At 46.2% G+C, this 21,541-nt stretch overlaps 1 protein-coding gene across 1 annotated transcript; it reads right to left on the bottom strand.

Annotated features, from left to right (window-relative positions):
* Positions 1–860: 860 nt before the first annotated feature.
* On the bottom strand, positions 861–19,960 carry LOC105026310 (thrombospondin-2-like). Its single transcript, XM_029120506.2, has 21 exons — positions 19,913–19,960; positions 19,300–19,418; positions 19,065–19,110; positions 18,928–19,022; positions 18,159–18,252; positions 17,612–17,782; positions 16,959–17,135; positions 16,704–16,877; positions 16,091–16,218; positions 15,579–15,713; positions 15,224–15,442; positions 12,369–12,476; positions 11,673–11,832; positions 10,718–10,836; positions 10,037–10,271; positions 5,172–5,399; positions 4,608–4,738; positions 4,328–4,468; positions 4,129–4,226; positions 1,414–1,553; positions 861–868 (listed from the first exon to the last, which is right to left on the bottom strand). The coding sequence occupies exons 2-21, from the start codon at positions 19,396–19,398 to the stop codon at positions 861–863; spliced, it is 2,706 nt and encodes a 901-aa protein (XP_028976339.2). The 5' UTR covers positions 19,399–19,418; positions 19,913–19,960.
* Positions 19,961–21,541: the final 1,581 nt, after the last annotated feature.

Here is a 21,541-nt window from a genome sequence, read left to right as displayed (position 1 = left end):
TGTGTTAATAAATATGCATTACTGTTTAATATGTTGTAATTTCTTGTAATTACCATATGACCAGATTTATAACAGGTTAACAAAATGTGTAGAAGAGGTTTGTAATGACTTAATGAACAGGTTTATAACTGGTTAACAAAAGGATTAGAAGAGGTTTATAACTGGTTTATAAAGGTTTCTAACAGGGTGGTAGTGACTACATTGTCAGGTTTACAAGATGTTTGTATTTGATAAATGATCAGATTTATTAAAGGACTGGATGTGACTATCATCAGTTACAAGATGTCGAACAGGATTCTTATTGACTATATAGTCAAGTTTATAACCAGTTTATAACAGGGTTTTAACAGGTTATGTGTTATCCACACTCACACTATTAGCACCAATGAATTGTTTAGACAGATTTCAAAGGTTTGAGGTTGTGTTTAGTGGTAAGGGCTTGATGTGGTTCCTTTTGGAATTCGGCTCTGGTAAGAGCCAGAAAGGAAAAGACACCCAGTCAATTTTCTTCCAGTGGGACTGCAGCTACCACAGACAAACGTGCACACAGACACACATTTTCCCTCAACTCCCTGATTCTGGCCTTATCTATTGAAATAATAACAGCATCATCCTGTTTTTTGGGTGGTGTCTTTTCCCTTCATCTTCTAGGAAGAGGGGAGGGCTGGAAAGATAGAGGGATGGAGGGGTGGAGACTACGAGGGGAGGATGGGAGGGCTGGAATGATGGAGGGATGGAGAGTATGAGGGGAGGATGGGAGGGCTGGAATGATAGAGGGTGGTGATGGGGTGATGAGAGTTGGAATGATGGAAGGTGAAGATGGGGAGATGTGGAAAGCAATTTCTCGATAAGGACATGACTCAGTTATCTGGAAGGCAAAAAAAACATAAAGAAGAAATTTTACTGCTGATGATAGATGTATGATGTGTTTTTGTGTTCATTTGTGTGTTCATGTGTGTGTGTTAATTTGTGTGTGTTTGTGTGTTCATTTGTGTGTGTTCGTGTGCGTTTGTTCATTTGTGTGTGTTCATGTATGTGTGTTTGTGTGTTCATTTGTGTGTGTTTGTGTGTGTGTTCATTTGTGTGTGTTCATTTGTGTGTGTTTGTGTGTTCATTTGTTTGTGTTCGTGTGCGTGTGTTCATTTGTGTGTGTTCATGTGTGTGTGTTAATTTGTGTGTGTTTGTGTGTTCATTTGTGTGTGTTCATGTGTGTGTGTTAATTTGTGTGTGTTTGTGTGTTCATTTGTGTGTGTTCGTGTGCGTGTGTTCATTTGTGTGTGTTCGTGTGCGTGTGTTCATTTGTGTGTGTTCATCTGTGTGTGTTCGTGTGTGTGTGTTCATTTGTGTGTGTTCGTGTGCGTGTGTTCATTTGTGTGTGTTTGTGTGTGCGATTTTTGGCCATCATTGCCTCACCTCTGCAGGTGTATCTGAGGTCTGAGAAGAGTACATGTTCCTGCGAGAACACAAACAGTCCCAGTCTTCCACCAGATAAGGTGGTGTCATACACCGCCCCTGAGTCAGACAGGATGGACCTTCCCTCATACACCACTACCCTACACATATATACACACACAAAAATAAGTTAGGCGGAAGAGACAAGTCTTAACAACAGAGGTTAGTTTGCACCAGCTTGGCAGCACTGTAAACTGGGCTCGTTAACTGATTCTACTGGAACTACTAACTGGGACTACTACATGTTACTAGGACTATCAACTGGGACAACTAACTAGGACTATCAACTGGGATTACTAACTAGGACTATCAACTGGCCCTTCCATGAACTGCCACATTAACGTGGTGGAGGGGTTTGAGTACCCGAGTGACCCTAGGAGCTATGTTGTCTGGGGCTATATGCCCCTGGTAGGGTCTCCCAAGGCAAACAGGTCCTAGGCGACGGGTCAGACTAAGAGCGGTTGAAAAACCCTTTAATGATGAGTTACATTTCGACCACCGCGACGTCGCCCAGTATGGCGCAGCCGGGGCCCCACCCTGGAGCCAGGCCCGGGGTTGGGGCTCGTATACGAGCGCCTGGTGGCTGGGCCTTTCCCCATGGGGCCCGGCCGGGCTCAGCCCGAAGGAGCGACGTGGGGCCGCCTTCCCGTGGGCTCACCACCCACAGGAGGGACCATAAGGGGTCGGTGCGGAGAGGATCGGGCAGCAGTCGAAGGCGGGGGCCTAGACAACCCGATCCCTGGACACGGAAACTAGCTCTAGGGACGTGGAACGTCACCTCGCTGGCGGGGAAGGAGCCTGAGCTAGTGCGTGACGTTGAGAGGTTCCGACTAGAGATAGTCGGGATCACCTCTACGTACGGCTTGGGCTCTGGAACCACACTCCTTGAGAGAGGATGGACTCTTCACCACTCTGGAGTTGCCCATGGTGAGAGGCGGCGGGCTGGTGTGGGTTTGCTTATAGCTCCCCAGCTCTGCCGCCATGTGTTGGAGTTTACCCCGGTGAACGAGAGGGTCGTTTCCCTGCGCCTACGGGTCGGGGATAGGTCTCTCACTGTTGTTTGTGCCTACGGGCCAAATGGCAGTGCAGAGTACCCGACCTTCCTGGAGTGAAAGGTGGTTGTGGAGGCAAAAACTCGGGCCTGGGAGGAGTTCGGTGAGGCCATGGAGAAGGACTATCGGCTGGCCTCGATGAGATTCTGGCAAACCGTCCGGCGCCTCAGGAGAGGGAAACAGTGCCCTACCAACGCTGTTTACAGTAGAGGTGGGCAGCTGTTGACCTCCACTGGGGATGTCGTCGGGCGGTGGAAGGAGTACTTCGAGGATCTCCTCAATCCCGCCGTCGCATCTTCCATTGAGGAAGCAGAGGATGAGGGCTCAGAGGTGGACTCGTCCATCACCCGGGCTGAAGTCACAGAGGTAGTCAAGAAACTCCTCGGTGGCAAGGCACCGGGGGTGGATGAGATCCGCCCTGAGTACCTCAAGTCTCTGGATGTTGTGGGGCTGTCTTGGTTGACATGCCTGTGCAACATCGCGTGGCGGTCGGGGACAGTGCCTCTGGGATGGCAGACCAGGGTGGTGGTCCCTCTTTTTAAGAAGGGGGACCGGAGGGTGTGTTTCAACTACAGGGGGATCACACTTCTCAGCCTCCCCGGGAAAGTCTATGCCAGGGTACTGGAGAGGAGAATATGGCCGATAGTAGAACCTCGGATTCAGGAGGAACAGTGTGGTTTTCGTCCGGGCCGTGGAACACTGGGTTCATGGGAGTTTGCCCAACCAATCCACATGTGTTTTGTAGATTTGGAGAAGGCATTCAACTGTGTCCCTCGCGGCATCCTGTGGAGGGTGCTTCGGGAATATGGGGTCCTGGGTCCTTTGCTAAGGGCTGTCAGGTCCCTGTACGACCGAAGCAGGAGCTTGGTCCGCATTGCCGGCAGTAAGTCAGACTTCTTCCCAGTGCATGTTGGACTCCGGCAGGGCTGCCCTTTGTCACTGGTTCTGTTCGTAATTTTTATGGACAGAATTTCTAGGCGCAGCCAGGGGCCGGAGGGTGTCAGGTTTGGGGACCACACAATTTCATCTCTGCTCTTTGCGGATTATGTTGTTGTGATGGCCCCTTCAAACCAGGACCTTCAGCATGAGACTATTAACTAGGACTACTAACTAGGACTACTAACTAGGACTATTAACAAGGACTATAGACTGGGGCTACTAACTAGGACTACTAACTAGGACTATAAACTGGGACTACTAAATAGGACTATTAACTAGGACCATAAACTGGGGCTACTAACTAGGACTTCTAACTAAGACTATAGACTAATAAGGGAAGCGTGGGCAAAGTGTTTAAAATAAGGGTGACAAGAATTTCTCACTTAATTTTTGGGGAACACCTTTGTAATGTGAGAAACCTGTAATTTCAGTTGGTTCTCTTGCATCATTAATGAAGTATAATTTATTCAATGTTGGAAAATTGCAATATACAGTAGTTCTTTACTAATGTAGTTTTTTTGCTCCTCTTTATCGAGCATGCAAAAAATCTGGAGGCGATCGGATTCCTCAGGGCAAAAGCATATATTTACTGACATTTTGGGAAGGGGTACTTGCATTTCGCTGATTGTGCGGTGCCTGCCATAATCCTGCGTTAGCAGTTAACGGTTAGGGAGGTTATTAGCACCTTATGAAGCCAGTCTTGGGACGGTGGATGAGGTGCCAGCGGTAGGCAGTGTAGTCCTTCCAGCCTACATTCTTTGGGTCGTGCCACAGAGTGCGAACCTTAGAGCCCACACGTGGAGGTGACAATTGCGATTAGATGTGTGTGAAGGTGCGTCTGTGCGTGCGTGAGTTTGTGTGTTTGTGTGTGTGTGTATTTGTACCTGCTGCAGGGTGTCACCAGTGTGCCACAGTGCATTGCGAAGGGCCTCTCCTGGTCCTGAGATTGAGTTGATCACTTTAATAGCAATGCCAGCATTCCCGTACGCCCTGGAGGGGCTCTTCTCCCAGTACGCTTGGCTGACCTGGCAGGGTTGAGAAGCACAGGTAGGAGCGTGTGAGACCCTGTGTGTAATCCTGTTTTCACTATACATGGCGAGGGCCCACCAAGATGGTAAAAACCTAACAGTATGGTACCAACAAGTGTGTGTGTATCTGACTGACCTGTTTCCACATGACAACATAGAACCGTCTACTGGACTGGAAGGAGAACACAAAACCTGCGTAGTCATCGTCACGGTCTGTGTTCACGTAGAACGTCCCACTGAAGTCCACCGCACTGAACTCATCAAAACCTGACCACGCACAAGCACAGTCAGAAGAGTAGAACACAGTAGAACACAGTAGAACGTAGAACGTCCCACTGAAGTCCACCGCACTGAACTCATCAAAACCTGACCACGCACAAGCACAGTCAGAAGAGTAGAACACAGTAGAACACAGTAGAACGTAGAACGTCCCACTGAAGTCCACCGCACTGAACTCATCAAAACCTGGCCACACACAAACACAGTCAGAACAGTAGAACACAGTAGAACGTAGAACGTCCCACTGAACTCATCAAAACCTGACCACACACAAACACAGTCAGAACAGTAGAACACAGTAGAACGTAGAACGTCCCACTGAACTCATCAAAACCTGACAGCCCGCTGGAAGGGTCAAAACACACACACCCAGGTCAGCATTGGTATTTTAAGGTTACAGGTCAGAAATCAGGGGTCGTACCCAAGGCGATTCCGGGGTCAGAGTTGGCAGCCTGCAGCAGTTCAGTGCCGTCTCCTCGGATCAACCAAAGAGGGTCCGATTGGGTGGTGCCCCGAGGGTCCAACAGGACCGTTTGAAATTTCCTGAAGTCTGTAACTCCAATGCCACTGTGCTCGGGACACACGTCCAGGGCATCGGGGATACTGTCATTGTCAAAGTCATCCTTACAAGCATCGCCGCGACCGTCTCCTACAGAAGGAAACATAGGGAGGCAGAGTTGAAGAGGGCAAGAGACCGAGGGCAACGGAGAGAAAAAGAAAGTAACCTAAAGAGAGAGCGAGAGATAGAGAGATAGAGATAGAGAGAGATAGAGAGAGAGAGAGAGAGTGAGAGAGAAAGAGAGGTACAAAGCAAAGCATGACAATTTCTTTGTGGAAGGATGAAATCACATAAAAGAACGTCAAAATAAAACATTTTGGGCATGATGAACAAAAATGTTTCATGGCTGTGCTGTGACCACGGCTACACTGATAGCTGAGCCCGCTTTTGTACAGTTGCATGAATGACATTACAGTGTTTGTGAGAAACCAATGAGTATAATCAAGGGAGCAGTTCTCTTAAGGCCAAGAAGAAAGAAAGATTGGCCTATTCTGTTTATTTTGTCAACAACATTGAGATGATTGTTTAGCTCATCGTTTGAAAGCTTTGCCAAATATAGACAGAGAAGTTTGTCTATTGTGGCGCTATTCTTGAGCTGATAAAAATGAATGTCCTGATTTTTTTTTTTGTGAGGAACATTAGAATTGCAAAACTAGATATAAACTAGATAAATCACAGGGATGTAGGTGTGTTAGAAAACGATGGAACCACGCTCGAATTTGTCCTTAGATATGTACGCTTGCTTTGGCATTGATTCTTTGGAAAATTCTTCAAAGTGAACATTGAGTTACACCAAGAAAATCTGTTTTTAATGCCTAATAGAAGATGACAGGGTGCAAAACTACCACCACGTGCCCTATGGAGTCAAATTGAGCTCAAATGTATTGACTGTTAGAAAAGAAAAACGTAATTGAAATATTTAATAGTATGAAAAAACTACATTAAATTGTATGAAAATTTTTTATTAAAGCGTGGAAAAAGTATATGCTTAAATTATTAAATGGATTTTCGCATCCGATCTTAAAATGTCTTTGTTCAAACATGTTTTTTCCACTTTCGCTCCTTCTTACGATTACAATTTCTTCCCACCGTCATTCGAATCACTTTTTATCAAAACCAAGTTTTGAGCCTCTATTGGGATTTACCTGGGCATTGAATTCTCGCACCCGATTAGCCAGGAATCAAACCCTTATGAGTTGAAAATCATAGCCTTTCCATGCACTGCTTTCCCAATGCAACCTGTGGAGAGAATTTTAAGAATTGTATAAACTAGGCTAAATGTGTACATTTATACATTATAATAAACTGTTATTCACAGGCTGCATCGATGTCACTGTTGCCATGGTCTCAGACACAGATATTGATGAAAGTTGAACGTGTTCCGGAGGAACTATGTACCCCAACATAATCTCCCCCCAGATTAAGGGTGAACTAGAGTAACAGGAGCATATAAAAAACAGCAAACTCAAGGCTCATCAGGCCTATCAGTACACAATATATAGTGTGTGCTATGGTTTATTTAACCTCATTAATAACTACCGATGTTCATTTAATAGTTGTTCTTAATGTAAAATTAATTCCGTTATTGGGGCGGCAAAAAAGAACTACATTCAAATGCAGTAAAAGTTTATACTTAACTCATTAGCTGGATTTTGTTTGCTGTGATGTTTCCAAACCATTAGGCTCAGAACAAATGGTAATTATCCCCCGTCTAACTTCAGTCACTTGAATAAATTAAACTTTCCTCAATTTCTGTGTCTGTGACCATGGCAACAGTGACATCGATGCAGCCTGTGAATAACAGTTGATTATAATGTTTAAATGTACACATTTAGCCTAGTTTATACAATTCCTAAAATTCTCTCCACAGGTTGCATTGGGAAAGCAGTGCAGGGAAAGGCTATGATTTTCACCTCATAATGGTGTGATTCATGGCTAATCAGGTGCGAGAATTCCATGCCCAGTTAAAGCCCCGCCTCCACGCCAATAGAGGCTCAAAACTTGGTTTTGAGAAAACTTGATTCGAATGAAGGTGGTTAAGAAATTGTAATCGTAAAAAAGGAGCGAACATGGAAAAAAAAACGCGTTTGAACGAAGGCATTTTAAGATCGGACGTGAAAATCCATTTAATGATTTTAGCATACACTTTTTCCCACGCTTGAATAAATTTTTTTCACATGATTGAATTAATTTTTTTCATACTATGAAATATTTCAGTTATGTTTTTCTTCTCTTCCAGTCAATACATTTGAGCTCAGTTTGGCTCCATTCATGCTCCTATTACATTTGTCTCTGCGTCATTGCGTCCATTCTGTGATTTAGGTGTCAGATGTTTCCAGAATGTACGGGCTGCTTCCATCAGGGAGGGGGGATGACTGATAACTTTCACCGCGGTGAGACCGAGTCTTGGCCACAGAGGAGGAAAGAGACTTGAAAGGGGGGGGGGGGGGCTGAATGCAAGCCAGGCAATTGCCAGAGAGAGTAACGGTCAATTAGTCAAAGCGAGTTCAGGATTCTACGTTCCGGTCAACACTGAGGTTATGGTTGAGGTCAGCATCTGGATGTTCAGCTCAAATATGCTCAGTCTCAGGCTGTGTAATGTTTGATTCCTGTCACCAGTTATTGCAAGGCACAATTCTGGCACCAAATTAGATCGAATTGTAGGTTCCCAAGGAAATAGGTTTGTGGCAAAACGATGGAACCACTCCATTCTTTTTCACCCAGATATCTGTCTTGTGTCCTTGCTTTGGCGTCTCTTATGTCCACTCTTATATTTGTCAGTAAAACGTGTCACCTTAGAAGCAGACATGACTGTCCTTTGTTGTTGATATCCATTTTGCCACGTTGAGTGTAGTTAGTGGACCAGCATGTTTCTCCGCTCCGTCTGTGCACAGCAGCAGCAACTGACACTGGAGTCTACTGTTGTGTTAGTAGGTACTAACCGTAGCTGCAGGTTTTTGGAGGAAAATGTTGATCTCTGTGTGTCTTGCACTTGATTAGCAGCATATCTATAATTTTACATGAAGTAGCTGTGTAAACAACCTCGCTAGATGTACAGTGAACATTAAATGTGCTTAAGACCGAAGAATGTCATCATTATTTATATTATTTACGGACATTATTCGTTTTTCTGCCTGTGTTAACAGTGGATCTAAGTGTCCCAACGCAATCCCACATAACATGCGTCACTTGAGACCCAACCAACGATCAGCTGTGGTACACCCCCCCCCCCAACGATCAGCTGTGGTACACCCCCCCCTTCTAATGATCAGCTGTGGTACACCCCCCCCTTCTAACGATCAGCTGTGGTACACCCCCCCCCTTCTAATGATCAGCTGTGGTACAACCCCCCCATAACGATCAGCTGTGGTACACCCCCCCCCCCCCAACGATCAGCTGTGGTACACCCCCCCCTTCTAATGATCAGCTGTGGTACACCCCCCCCCTTCTAACGATCAGCTGTGGTACACCCCCCCCCTTCTAATGATCAGTTGTGGTACAACCCCCCCCCTAACGATCAGCTGTGGTACACCCCCCCCCAAACGATCAGCTGTGGTACACCCCCCCCAAACGATCAGCTGTGGTACACCCCCCCCCTTCTAATGATCAGCTGTGGTACACCCCCCCCTTCTAATGATCAGCTGTGGTACACCCCCCCCCTTCTAATGATCAGCTGTGGTACACCCCCCCCCTTCTAATGATCAGCTGTGGTACACCCCCCCCCCCAACGATCAGCTGTGGTACACCCCCCCCCCCCCCCAACGATCAGCTGTGGTACACCCCCACCCCAACGATCAGCTGTGGTACACCCCCCCCCTAACGATCAGCTGTGGTACACCCCCCCCCAAACGATCAGCTGTGGTACACCCCCCCCAAACGATCAGCTGTGGTACACCCCCCCCCTTCTAATGATCAGCTGTGGTACACCCCCCCCTTCTAATGATCAGCTGTGGTACACCCCCCCCCTTCTAATGATCAGCTGTGGTACACCCCCCCCCCCAACGATCAGCTGTGGTACACCCCCCCCCCCCCCAACGATCAGCTGTGGTACACCCCCCCCCCCCCCAATGATCAGCTGTGGTACACCCCCACCCCAACGATCAGCTGTGGTACACCCCCCCCAAACGATCAGCTGTGGTACACCCCCCCCCCTTCTAATGATCAGCTGTGGTACACCCCCACCCCAATGATCAGCTGTGGTACACCCCCCCCTTCTAACGATCAGCTGTGGTACACCCCCCCCTTCTAATGATCAGCTGTGGTACACCCCCCCCCCTCTAAAGCAATGGCTTAATAAAATGTGATTGCTGACAAGAATGGGATAAACATTTTCTCTATGAAGGGAGCATGTGACAAAATGCAGATGTGATAAATTGTCATGTACATTCTCATGTCATGCAAACACAACTTTTTCCTGAAGATATATTTTATATTTGTATGCTGTATTGGACAGGAACGTGATGAAAGATTGAGGAGAGTCAATAATCAACAGCATAGTTGCGGTGGAGAAATTACCGCTGAACTACTCGAACCTCCCCATAAAACGACTTCCCTATTTGATTTGACAGATGGAGATGCGGTGAGAGAGACGGGTAAAGGGAGAGAGAGATGGGTAAAAGGAGAGACAGGGAGGGAGAGAGACAGGGAGAGAGAGAAAGAGATGGAAATGGAAAAGAAAGAGAAAAGGGAGTGTGTGTGTGTGTGTGTGCGCGGGTGTGTGTACTGACTGTCTGCATCTATCTGGTCTGTGTTTGGCACAAGGCGGCAGTTGTCACGGTCGTCAGGGATACCGTCGTTGTCATCATCCTGGTCGCAGGCATCGCCGAGGCCATCATTGTCATGGTCAACCTGGTTGCTATTGGCAACGTAGCGACAATTGTCTAAAGAGTTCTGATGACCATCTTCATCAACATCCTGATTGTCATCGCACTGATCACCCACCAGATCACTGTCTGAATCGGTCTACATAGACACACACACACACAAACACCTGGTTAAAATACATCAATCCAAACAGCTTCCTGTGATTTTATTTTCATGAGGTCCGTGCTGTTATTTTTTTTTTTGGAACTGTGTTGACTGTTTTTAAGAACAGAACGTGCTGACAAATCTTAACAATAGAAAGTGTTGTCTGCTTTTCAGTGTTTGATTAAATATGTTTTGTCCATTGTGTGCATGTGTTTTAACTGTGATGGTGTGTGTTTGGGTGTGTGTGACGTTGTGCCTGAACAGCCTTGGTTATCAATGCAAACTTGTGGTTCAGATAGTATTTAGGGGTCTAGCCTTACAGTACTGCGCTGTGTCAGAGGTGTAATGAAGGTGTTATCTCTGCCCCTAGATGTCCTCAAATACAGTCACCATATTTGAAGTGTGTGTGCGTGTGCGTGTGTGAGTGTGTGTGCGTGCACCTGTGTGGGGTTGTGCAGTAGAGGACAGTTATCACAAAGGTCTCCAACTCCATCCAGGTCTGTGTCTTTCTGATCGGTATTGTACAGCAGGGGGCAATTATCGTACTCATTCAGCAGCTCTACACACACACACACACACACACACACACACACACACACACACACACACACACAAGCATAGAATAATTCAGTGTTGATATTTTCTCTATGTAAGTCAAAGAATACTGACTGTATGTCTTATTTTGTTACGGCAGGAAGATTGCATCCCGACATTCATCCATTAAGTGAGGCCAAATTTTTGTCCTCTGTCAGGAAAAGGGCTCTACAGCAGGAAAGACATACATAGATGCCTGACCTATAGGCCTTTGTGAACAGCAACACCAACAGTGAGCTGGAGACTGGCCAGTAGGCCTTCTGTGTAAGGCCACCATATGGCACTGTTTTTTCTTTTGCTCCTTGTTTGTTTGGCCCACTGAGCATTTACACTTCCTAAAGCTCTGATCAAGACTGTGACAAACCAGTGATAATGACTTGATTATTGTGGATTTTCTGATAAATGTAAAGAATGACTTAATTATGTGGACTTGTAGTAGATATGGGAACAGGTGTGAGAAGCATGTAATCAGGTCATTTTAAAGATTTGATACATCCAGTGCATATTTGGATATTTCTATGGCTAAATTTAAGTGATTATTTATTTTATATAGCATGTTTTACCTCTATGAAGTTGAAATGAAAATGTGCACAGGTGGGAAGAGCAGGTAATCATCTTTCAGTACATTTCTGGGAAGATGCCTTGTCAGTTGAATATTACTGATGACCTTGGTTGGTGAGCTACAGTTTCCAGTATAATTAAACCTATACCGACACCAAGAGCATCCATAAAAACACACAGGCGTGCACAAATGCACATGCACGTACACACAAACACACACACTCACAGAAGGACACCCACCGTCCCCATCCATGTCGACACTGCAGGCGTCCCCCTCCCCGTTGGCGTCCGTGTCGATCTGTGTCGGATTGTACGTGAAGGGGCAGTTGTCGCAGTAGTCCCCAACTCCGTCTGTGTCTGAGTCAAACTGACGAGGGTTGTAGCGGAGAGGGCAGTTATCCTGGGGAGCAGGATGACACCACATTGAAAACCATGTTGAGAAGGCCTGACCAGAGATTCCGCCGGTCTAACAAGTCTATGTTCGGGTACATCAGCTTAGACATCGTTGTAGCTCAGATGAAGGAAAGTGCTTGGCTGCAGGTCCCTTTGGCTTTGTGCTATTGGACAGATGTAGAATGTCAGCTTTGAAAATTACTTCAAGAAATCATGTTTGTGCACTAGCCAACTTTTATTTTATGACTTCCTGGTATGTCTAAGCTTTTATATCTTGGGTTTAGAGGTACTGGGGCTTGACCTAAAAAGGGACCCCTCCCCCCAGCCATGTTTAGTTTTGGTCATGAAATAGGAAAAGTACATAAGAATACACACAATGAAATAAACACATGCAAACCCACACACACAATGGAATAAACACAGAAACATGGGAAATGGGAAAAACTCACACACACACACACACACACACACAATGGAACACACAAGCATGTGCAGTGGGAAAAACACAAACCCGGCAAAAGAAACTGAGGAAACACCCCTCACCCTCATATCTAAGATGCCATCATTATCGTCGTCAGGATCACAGGCATCTCCAAGTCGATCGTTGTCAATGTCTTCCTGTCCGGAGTTTGGCAGGGTTGGGCAGTTATCCTGTCAGCCAGTCACCACAAACACACGCTCCGTTATAATAACCATGGATTCCACATTTTGGGACAGTGTTGTCTTAAAAAACCTCTCTTTAGGACTGACGCCAAATTTAATGTTCCTACCCTTCTAATGCATTCCTAATGGCCATTGACAAACCATCAGTGCAAAGTGCATTCGAAGGGCTTAAAAACAGGATGTTTTTTTCAAAAGAGGCAAACTAAGTAATGGAAATTATTGATTGAGAATGAGCGGTAAACCAGATATCAACAGTTGTGTAGGTGTCAACATGATTAATCTCAGACGCTCTCTGAGCGAGGATGTTTAGGGTGCAGGCGGGTTGAAGTGGATGGGGGGAGGGTTGAAGTGGACGGGGGGCGGGTTGAAGTGGACGGGGGGAGGGTTGAAGTTGACGGGGGGCGGGTTGAAGTTGACGGGGGACGGGTTGAAGTGGACGGGGGGCGAGTTGAAGTGGACGGGGGCGGGTTGAAGTGGACGGGGGGCGGGTTGAAGTGGACGGGGGGAGGGTTGAAGTTGACGGGGGGTGGGTTGAAGTTGACGGGGGACGGGTTGAAGTGGACGGGGGGCGGGTTGAAGTGGACGGGGGGCGGGTTGAAGTGGACGGGGGGGCGGGTTGAAGTGGACGGGGGGCGGGTTGAAGTGGACGGGGGGCGGGTTGAAGTGGACGGGGGGCGGGTTGAAGTGGACGGGGGCGGGTTGAAGTGGACGGGGGGCGGATTGAAGTGGACGGGGGCGGGTTGAAGTGGACGGGGCGGGTTGAAGTGGACGGGGGGCGGGTTGAAGTGGACGGGGGGCGGATTGAAGTGGACGGGGGCGGGTTGAAGTGGACGGGGCGGGTTGAAGTGGACGGGGGGCGGGTTGAAGTGGACGGGGGCGGGTTGAAGTGGACGGGGGCGGGTGGAAGTGGACGGGGGCGGGTTGAAGTGGACGGGGGCGGGTTGACAGGGACGGGGGTGAGTTTAAGTGGACGGGGGCAGGTGGGGGAGTTCCATGTTGGATAGCCATTGGCATAGAGTTAGATGAGAGGTGGACAGCAACATAATTTAATATACACAGAGAATTGGTCCAGAGCAAGTTACAAACCTTGAGGATTACCCTTAGATACGACCAGTAGGGATAGACAGCAGACCCTCGATATTTAAACAGTGTACATGTACGGTACATTTTTCAAACCAGGCTAGACAACCCTCTAAGAACCCTTGGTTGGCAAGTCTATGAATTTGGATGCAATGTGTGACAGCTAAATAAACAAAAACAGCACTGTGTTGTTTGTTTATTAGCCAAATAAACAAACAAAAAAAGTGACAGCACTGCTTTTTGACCCTAATGTTTTCTCTGACTGCCCTGAGAAGATAACACTGTGGGATTCAAGGTAACCTATCTGAAAGTAGGGTTTCAGAAGGGTTTCAGAAACAGTCAATGAATGCTATCCACGCTTCAAGGGGGAGTTGGTTTCACCATTCGGTCATCGGACCAGAGAAGGGCTTAGTACTGGAAAGCGCAGGAGCAGCCATCCTTGCAGGAATGCATGCCACCCGGAGACCAGAGGGAGAGGATGATGAGCTCAGTGCACAAGCACACAGAACCTGGTATTAGGAGCACTAAACCTGGACCCCTGTGTAAAAAAGTAATATAGTCTGATGAGATATCGTTCACCCTATTTCCTACATCCAGGTTTACATTTGGAGAAATCCAAAGGATGTCCTTGGCCTACATTGTGTGCTGCCAACTGTTAAACAAGGAAGGGAATCGGTAATGGTATGGCCAGCCATGTTGAGGGGGTCATTGGGTCTGATGATTGCCCAGCATGGTTGAATATTGGCCAAGAAACATAAGGCAATTTTCCCAGACCAGGGGCCCCCTATGGTGCAAACATGGTTCCTGTGTGGTTTTTCTGTATTCTAGGCTGATAATGCCGCACTGAATGAAGTCAGGAGGGGTGCTACGAACAATGGGATGACTTCAAACACCTTCCATGTCCTTCCATATCCAACCCCAAACTGATCTATGTCAGGATTCTCCATTATTGTGTCCACACCCTGTAGTTGACAAAACTACAAAAGCGCTAAATAATATATAAAAAAGTGAGGGTGGCGTGGATCCAATTCTCCCTTGAACAACTCTGTAGAACAACTTAGCCGAGCAGTGTTTGGCCAACAGTGTAGCTGCTTGACAAGCCTGATGCGTTCAGCTGCTGTTAGTCCTCCTGGAGAGTGCAGGAATCCTCTAGCAGAAGACAGAGGCACAGTGAAACCACAGATGGACACGGAAGCCAAATAGCCCACCAGAAGTATAAATCTGGGACATTAGGTCTCTATTTCCACGAACCACAGCATGAGGAAGTCCAGTGGCCGGACATTGGAAGCCTATGGAGCCACATGGACCTGCGCCCGAATGCAGACAATTTGGTCGTGAACGAAACATCTGAATTCAATACAGGGAAAAAAATCTGATAAAGAAAGTCGAAAAATGTTACGAACGTGTAATAGATGGAGATTTTTTGACCTTGCCGTGTCCCAGAACCTCAAGACATTGCATTGTTTGGGATTGCAGGTTGAATTTAGCCACTGCACACAGAGCTTTCCCAGAATAGGCATTTCCTAATTGAAACATTGTTACCTGGTGTTCGGTCAGTCTCCTTCCTGAGATCTGTTGTGTTTTGTCTGGTACTACAATAGTTAGCTAGTTGAGGCGTACTGCTGTGTTTTGAATTTGAACAAACAAATGTGTACCTGTCGACAGTGATAGCTAGCATTGCGAAGGCAGGGAATGTTGTGATTGGGCCAGCCATCCAGGTCAGAATCCTCAGCACACAGGAAGCCGTCCCCAGCATAACCAACGGCGCACACACACAGATACCCACTCTCCGACGCCAAGCCCAGGTACACACATTCTGCATGCTGACTGCAATGGTGTGTGTTATCCTTACAGGGGTTGTGGGGCTCACACACCTAAACAAACACACACAGAGTGATAATTAAAACACGCAAAAACACACTTGCAATCTGAACACCGAAGCAATCCTAAACAGAAACTGTAATCACAACGCTCACACACACATTTACAATCCCAGAACACTCATAGCACCTGTTTCATGTTGTTGGCATACTTCAGTCCAAGGCCGTAAGGTTGGTTGCCGCGGTATCGGGGAGGGCAAGGGAGACAGTGGAACCCGGGGTCTGTGTTCACACACTCTGTCACACACACGCCCTGCAACACACACTGCAATACACACTCAGTTACAGAGAGACACGCCCTGCAACACACACTGCAACACACACTCCATTAAGGACACTCACATCCTGCAACACATACTGTTACACACTCACACATTTTAAATAATTCAGCAGACACTTCAGCAGACACACAGTTTTGAGTTAAAGTAATTTTTTTTTCATGGTAAGAATTAGGGTTTGGGTAGGGTTTGGGTAGGGTTTGGGTAGGGTTTGGATAGGGTTTGGGTAGGGTTTGGGTAGGGGTAAGGGTCAGCTTTAGGTTTAAGGGTTAGCGAAAGTAAGATTTTAAATTGGATTTTATCTTTGTGTTCATACTGTACACACTAGTATAACAAGTGTGTGTGTGTGTGTGTATGTGTTTACTTCGTCCTCATCTTCACAGACAGAGCCGTTTCCATGGTAACCCAGTGGACATGGACCACATTCCCATGAACCGTCAGACCACGAGCGGCAGGAGACCCCTGAGAAGCAGGGCCTAGACAGACACATGTCTACACACACACACACACACACACACACACACACATACCCACATCAAGTTGATAAAAAATAAGCCTGTAACAAGTAATGATAACATCAGTAATGAAATTTATAAAATAATTAGTTAGTGTTGAAGAGAAAACATTTGAGGCGTGATGACAGATGATGAAAGGTTGATCAAATACAAATTTGACATTTTCTGATTTTTGAATTTCCATTTTGTTTCATGGTATAAGCTGATTGTTGAAGTGACTAACAGATACCCAGCCAGAAGAGCAAGCAACAACAAGAATGAATTCACAGTAGCTAGGAAAAACTCCACTGTGCATCAAGTAAGTTGTCAAGTGAACTGACATTAAGTTGATAGAGCTGCCACACCCACCCCTTCTAAACATGCAACTAGTGAATGACCTCATAAAAATGTGTGTAATGGGTTTTTCTTAAATTGATGAACATGAAAAGTGTGTGTGTGTGTGTGTGTGTGTGTGTGCATTACCTATTGGACAGGGTTGTGTATTGCAGGCTGCATAGTCGGCCGTCTCCCCAAGACACTTCCTGCCTCCGTGCTGGGGGGCGGGATTAGAACACTCCCTCTGACGACTCGTCAGTCCACCACCACATGAAAAGCTGCATGGTAACCAAGGGGACCACGGCCCCCAAGCCCCAGCAACTACAATCCCATGTACAGTGTGTCAGTCAGTCCGCCCATGTGGTTGGTTGGTTTGTTTGTACTTTTGTCTTGTTTACTCACTTGGGCAGGGAGAGGAATCACAGGGATGTGTCTCTGTGGTGTTGCCATGGCAGCCGAGGCCCCCGTACTGGGGGTGGGGGTTGTCGCAGAGGCGAACACGCGACATGACACCTGCGCCACATGACACAGAGCACGCCGACCACGGAGACCAGAGACCCCAGCCCCTTTCCACACGGACTACACACACACACACACACACACACACACACACACACACACACACACACACACACACACACACACACACACACACACACACACACACAAAACCATTGTGCTCAGGACATTAAGGCAAAACACACAGGGTTGACTTTGATTGTTGATACTTACCCAAATGTTCACTGAGCCTTGTGTTTTTTGCACTGAACCCCTGTGGGAAAAGCCCCCACAGCCCTGGCATTGCATTTGCCATGCTCCACCAATTGAGCTTTCTCACTGAGCAGATGTTGCTGCTGTTTATGGTTTAGCATTTAGTCATAAAGGCATAATGAATCAAAACACTCAAAACAGGACACAACAATTTCCCATAAAGCAGTCTTTATTGGGGCTAGTTTTTTTTACTCAAAACAGCACACGTCAAGCATGCGCCTTGTGCTGTTTTCTCTGGCGTTGTTAGTTGGCATGTCTAATACAGGAGCATTAGGGGACCTCACCTCGGTTGGCACAATTTCCCAGAGTGCATTCACGTGTTTGGAGGGAGGAGCCAAGACAAGATGTGATGACATCATCACAAGACCGCCCCCTCTGCTGGGTGCCATTGCCACAGGTGACCGAACATTCTGTCCACTCCGACCATGGGGACCATCCTTCCTCACTGCCTAATGCTACACACACACACATACACACACACACACACACACACACACACACACACCCACCCACCCCCACATACATACACACATACGCACACACACATATACATACACACATATGAACATAAATACAGATAAATACATATTTGCAAATATGATTGTGTGCGTGAGTGTTTCTGCTTGTCTGTCAACCTGTGTGTCTTACCTGTCTGTCTACCTGTGTGTCTTCCTGTCTGTCTACCTGTGTGTCTACATGTCTGTCTTCCTGTCTGTCTACCTGTGTGTCTTACCTGTCTGTCTACCTGTGTGTCTTCCTGTCTGTCTACCTGTCTGTCTACCTGTGTGTCTTCCTGTGCGTTTTACCTGTCTGTCTACCTGTGTGTCTTACCTGGACACTCTGGGCAGCATTCGCTGTCTTTGAAAGCAGGGCTGGAACATGCTACTGGAGGACAGATGACCTGCTGGCACACTGCCTTCCCCTCCTACATAGAAAAACGCACACACACGCGTTCACACACACAGTACAAGGATCAGTACAACTTCAAATGTGATGTACAGATGATGCCAAATTGTTAATAAAAGACTATGGTAGACGATGCTAATACGAGTGTTTGAGCAACTGTGGCAAATCATTTTAGTAATTATTTTCTAAATAAAGTGAAAGCACTTAAAATAGATGCAATCCCCGCTATCTTTCCTGTCCTCCTTTTAAGTAACTGTTTTTATTGTTTATTAGGACACCACGTAAACAAAACCTCGGCCTCTGTTGGTTATCCCTAAAGAAATATAGAAGAAAAAAAGAGAAATGCCTGTATTTGACTATAGGAGAATTAAAATTTAAATGACAAATCATGTTAATAATATATGTCATGCGCAGAGATGCTGTGGACTTGAAATTCCCTGTTAAAGTTATTTTGGGTTCTGATGGAACTGATGGGTTTTTAGCATATATGTTTTGGGAACTTTTGAGTACTTTGGGGTAATTAGTTGCAGCCCATTCAACAACATATTGGCCAGATTCACTCATCCAAACTCCCGTTTGAGATTATTTCATTTCATTCAGCTGGATAATGTACAATGTAGTGAAGCCAAATGTCTAACATTTATCTTGACGGAATAAAATGAATAATGACCTCTGTGTGTTTATTTAAAATCACCTGGCAGGTACAGGATGTGCAGCTGTCCGAAACCCAGCTCTCCTCTGGCTGATACACATGCCCATCCTGCATACACACTCTCTCCTCTCCTCTTCCTCCTTCTTCTTCACCTCCTTTTCCCTCTCTGTCCACATTACTGCCCAGCTCAGAGAGGGCTACACGCAGTGCCTCATGCTCCTCAGTCTGAACACACACACACACACAAAGATGAAAGACAGCAGGAGGGATTAGCTTATTTTTGTATTTGTATTATTCAATATGTAATTGTAAGATGCAGGGCTTGCGAAACAAACACTGGTTTCTACGAGACTTAATAAAGGTAAACTGAATACTGCGGTGTTGTGCGACGTTGTGTGTCAGCGTTTGTCGTACAGCTCTCTCCAGGTCGATCAGCAAGCTTGTGGTGACCATGCGGAGGTCATGGAGCTCCGACAACAGAACATTCAACTCCTCACAGGAGCGCTGACACATTAGCTGAGCTCGCTCTGCCCCTGCACACACACACACACACACACACACACATCCACACATACACCCACACATACATTTAGCAGGCACTCTTATCCAGTTAAACATATACACGCGCGCAAAATTCCATCATAAATTTTTTTTGCAAGTTAAGAGTTCTTCTTCGACATTAAAAAGATGTGAGCAAACATGACTCTTTCTAGTGTCTACTCTCTCCGTTCTGTGCTGCGTTATTCTTGTTCCTCGGACATGGTGTCCTGTGATGGCAGAATGTATCAAATGTTCAGGTGATTTAGAGGCATCAATTGTTGTATTACAGAATGAAATGTTAACTTAATTACTTTACCAACTTGGCCAGATTACCACATCTCAGAATGAAAAACATCCATCAGTGCCTTCACAGCAACATCAAGCAATTGTCCAGAAAAGTAAACGAAGTGGGGTGGAAAGTATAAAAGGGACCTGAGCCTCACCACACCGCACAACTTGGTTCACTTGGAGTGCAGAATTATAGTACCTGCTGTCAGATCACAGAGATTCACCAGCAACCAGGCAATCAGTGGTGTCATCCCTACACACGCATGGGAATACAAATGTATCCACACACACACACACACACACAAAATACAAATCATGATTGATGCAGAAGACAAAAAACTAACTAACACAAACTTACTGATTGTTTTAATAAACTAGTGAAAGACAGCAGGATGGATTAGTGAAGTGACCCTTACTGTACCTCCGTAAAGCAAACCATCTATCTGATCGGCAGTGTAACAAATGAATTTAACCATTCAACAATTGAACTAATCGACCAACCAACAAACTTAGAGAATAACTAATCAATGAATCAACTAACTACCCAACTGACTGACTGACTAAATGACTTACAAGCTTTGGACCTACCTGCATCAAACTTCCCGAATGTCCCAACTCCTCCACAGTATTCTATCCTCCGCAACTCCTGAGTGTTCTATTGTCCCAACATCTCCTCAGCGGTCCAACGTTCCAATTCCTGAATGTTCCAACATCTCCACAGTGGTCCAATGTTCCAGTGTGTGTCTGTGGGTGGGTATGTGTGTAAAGATGTGTTCAAAACAACAGGGAATTCTCCTTTCTGAAATCTTTGACTTGTTGCGAGCGTTAAGGCACTTTCTGGGAGCATTTTAGGACGGTTAACAGGTATTTTTTTCATTTCTGAATTCCAAGTGGAAAGCTTGTGAATTATTCTAGATCTTTCAATTTCTGAAGATCACGGTCATCATGATTTGATCTTGTTATTTCTCTCAGTTGTCTTGAAGGCATCTTTAGACAGACAGGAAGGAGGACCATATTTTACCTGTCTGGCTGGCTATGGGCAGAGCTGCATATTCCCACTGAAAAACACATCTGGAGACAAGGAAAAAATGTGTGTGAGTGTGTGTCCGTATGTGCGTTGTTGGAAAATGTATTGATGCACATTTACCAGACGTTGCAGCCTGATCTCATTGGAATACGTACACTATTTTACATATACAGTGGGGAGAACAAGTATTTGATACACTGCTGATTTTGCAGGTTTTCCTACTTACAAAGCATGTAGAGGTCTTTAAGAAGCCCTCCTGTTTTCCATTCATTACCTGTATTAACTGCACGTGTTTGAACTTGTTACCTGTATAAAAGACACCTGTCCACACACCCAATCCAAAAGACTCCAACCTCTCCACAATGGCCAAGACCAGAGAGCTGTGTAAGGATATCAGGGATAAAATTGTAGACCTGCACAAGGCTGGGATGGGCTACAGGAGAATAGGCAAGCAGCTTGGTGAGAAGGCAACAACTGTTGGTGCAATTATTAGAAAATAGAAGAAGTTCAAGATGACGGTCAATCTCCCTTGGTCTTGGGCTCCATGCAAGATCTCACCTCGTGGGGCATTAATGATCATGAGGAAGGTGAGGGATCAGCCCAGAACTACATGGCAGGACCTGGTCAATGACCTGAAGAGAGCTGGGACCACAGTCTCAAAGAAGACCATTAGTAACACACTACGCCGTCATGGATTAAAATCCTGCAGCGCACGCAAGGTCCCCCTGCTCAAGCCAGCGCATGTCCAGGCCTGTCTGAAGTTTGCCAATGACCATCTGGATGATCCAGAGGAGGAATGGG

The sequence above is a fragment of the Esox lucius genome, chromosome 6 (genome assembly GCF_011004845.1).
Source record: "Esox lucius isolate fEsoLuc1 chromosome 6, fEsoLuc1.pri, whole genome shotgun sequence".
In the NCBI taxonomy this organism is placed as follows: Eukaryota; Metazoa; Chordata; class Actinopteri; order Esociformes; family Esocidae; genus Esox; species Esox lucius.
This window is presented reverse-complemented; position numbering and strand designations above follow the sequence as displayed.

Coding starts and splice junctions, on each gene's coding strand:
- LOC105026310 (XM_029120506.2), bottom strand. CDS start 19,398: ATGTGTCAGCGCTCCTGTGAGGAGTTGAATGTTCTGTTGTCGGAGCTC. Junction 17,783..18,158: donor ATGCTGCCCAGAGTGTCCAG/GTAAGACACACA, acceptor GTGTGTGTGTAG/CATTAGGCAGTGAGGAAGGA. Junction 4,739..5,171: donor TGACCCCGGAATCGCCTTGG/GTACGACCCCTG, acceptor GTGCGTGGTCAG/GTTTTGATGAGTTCAGTGCG.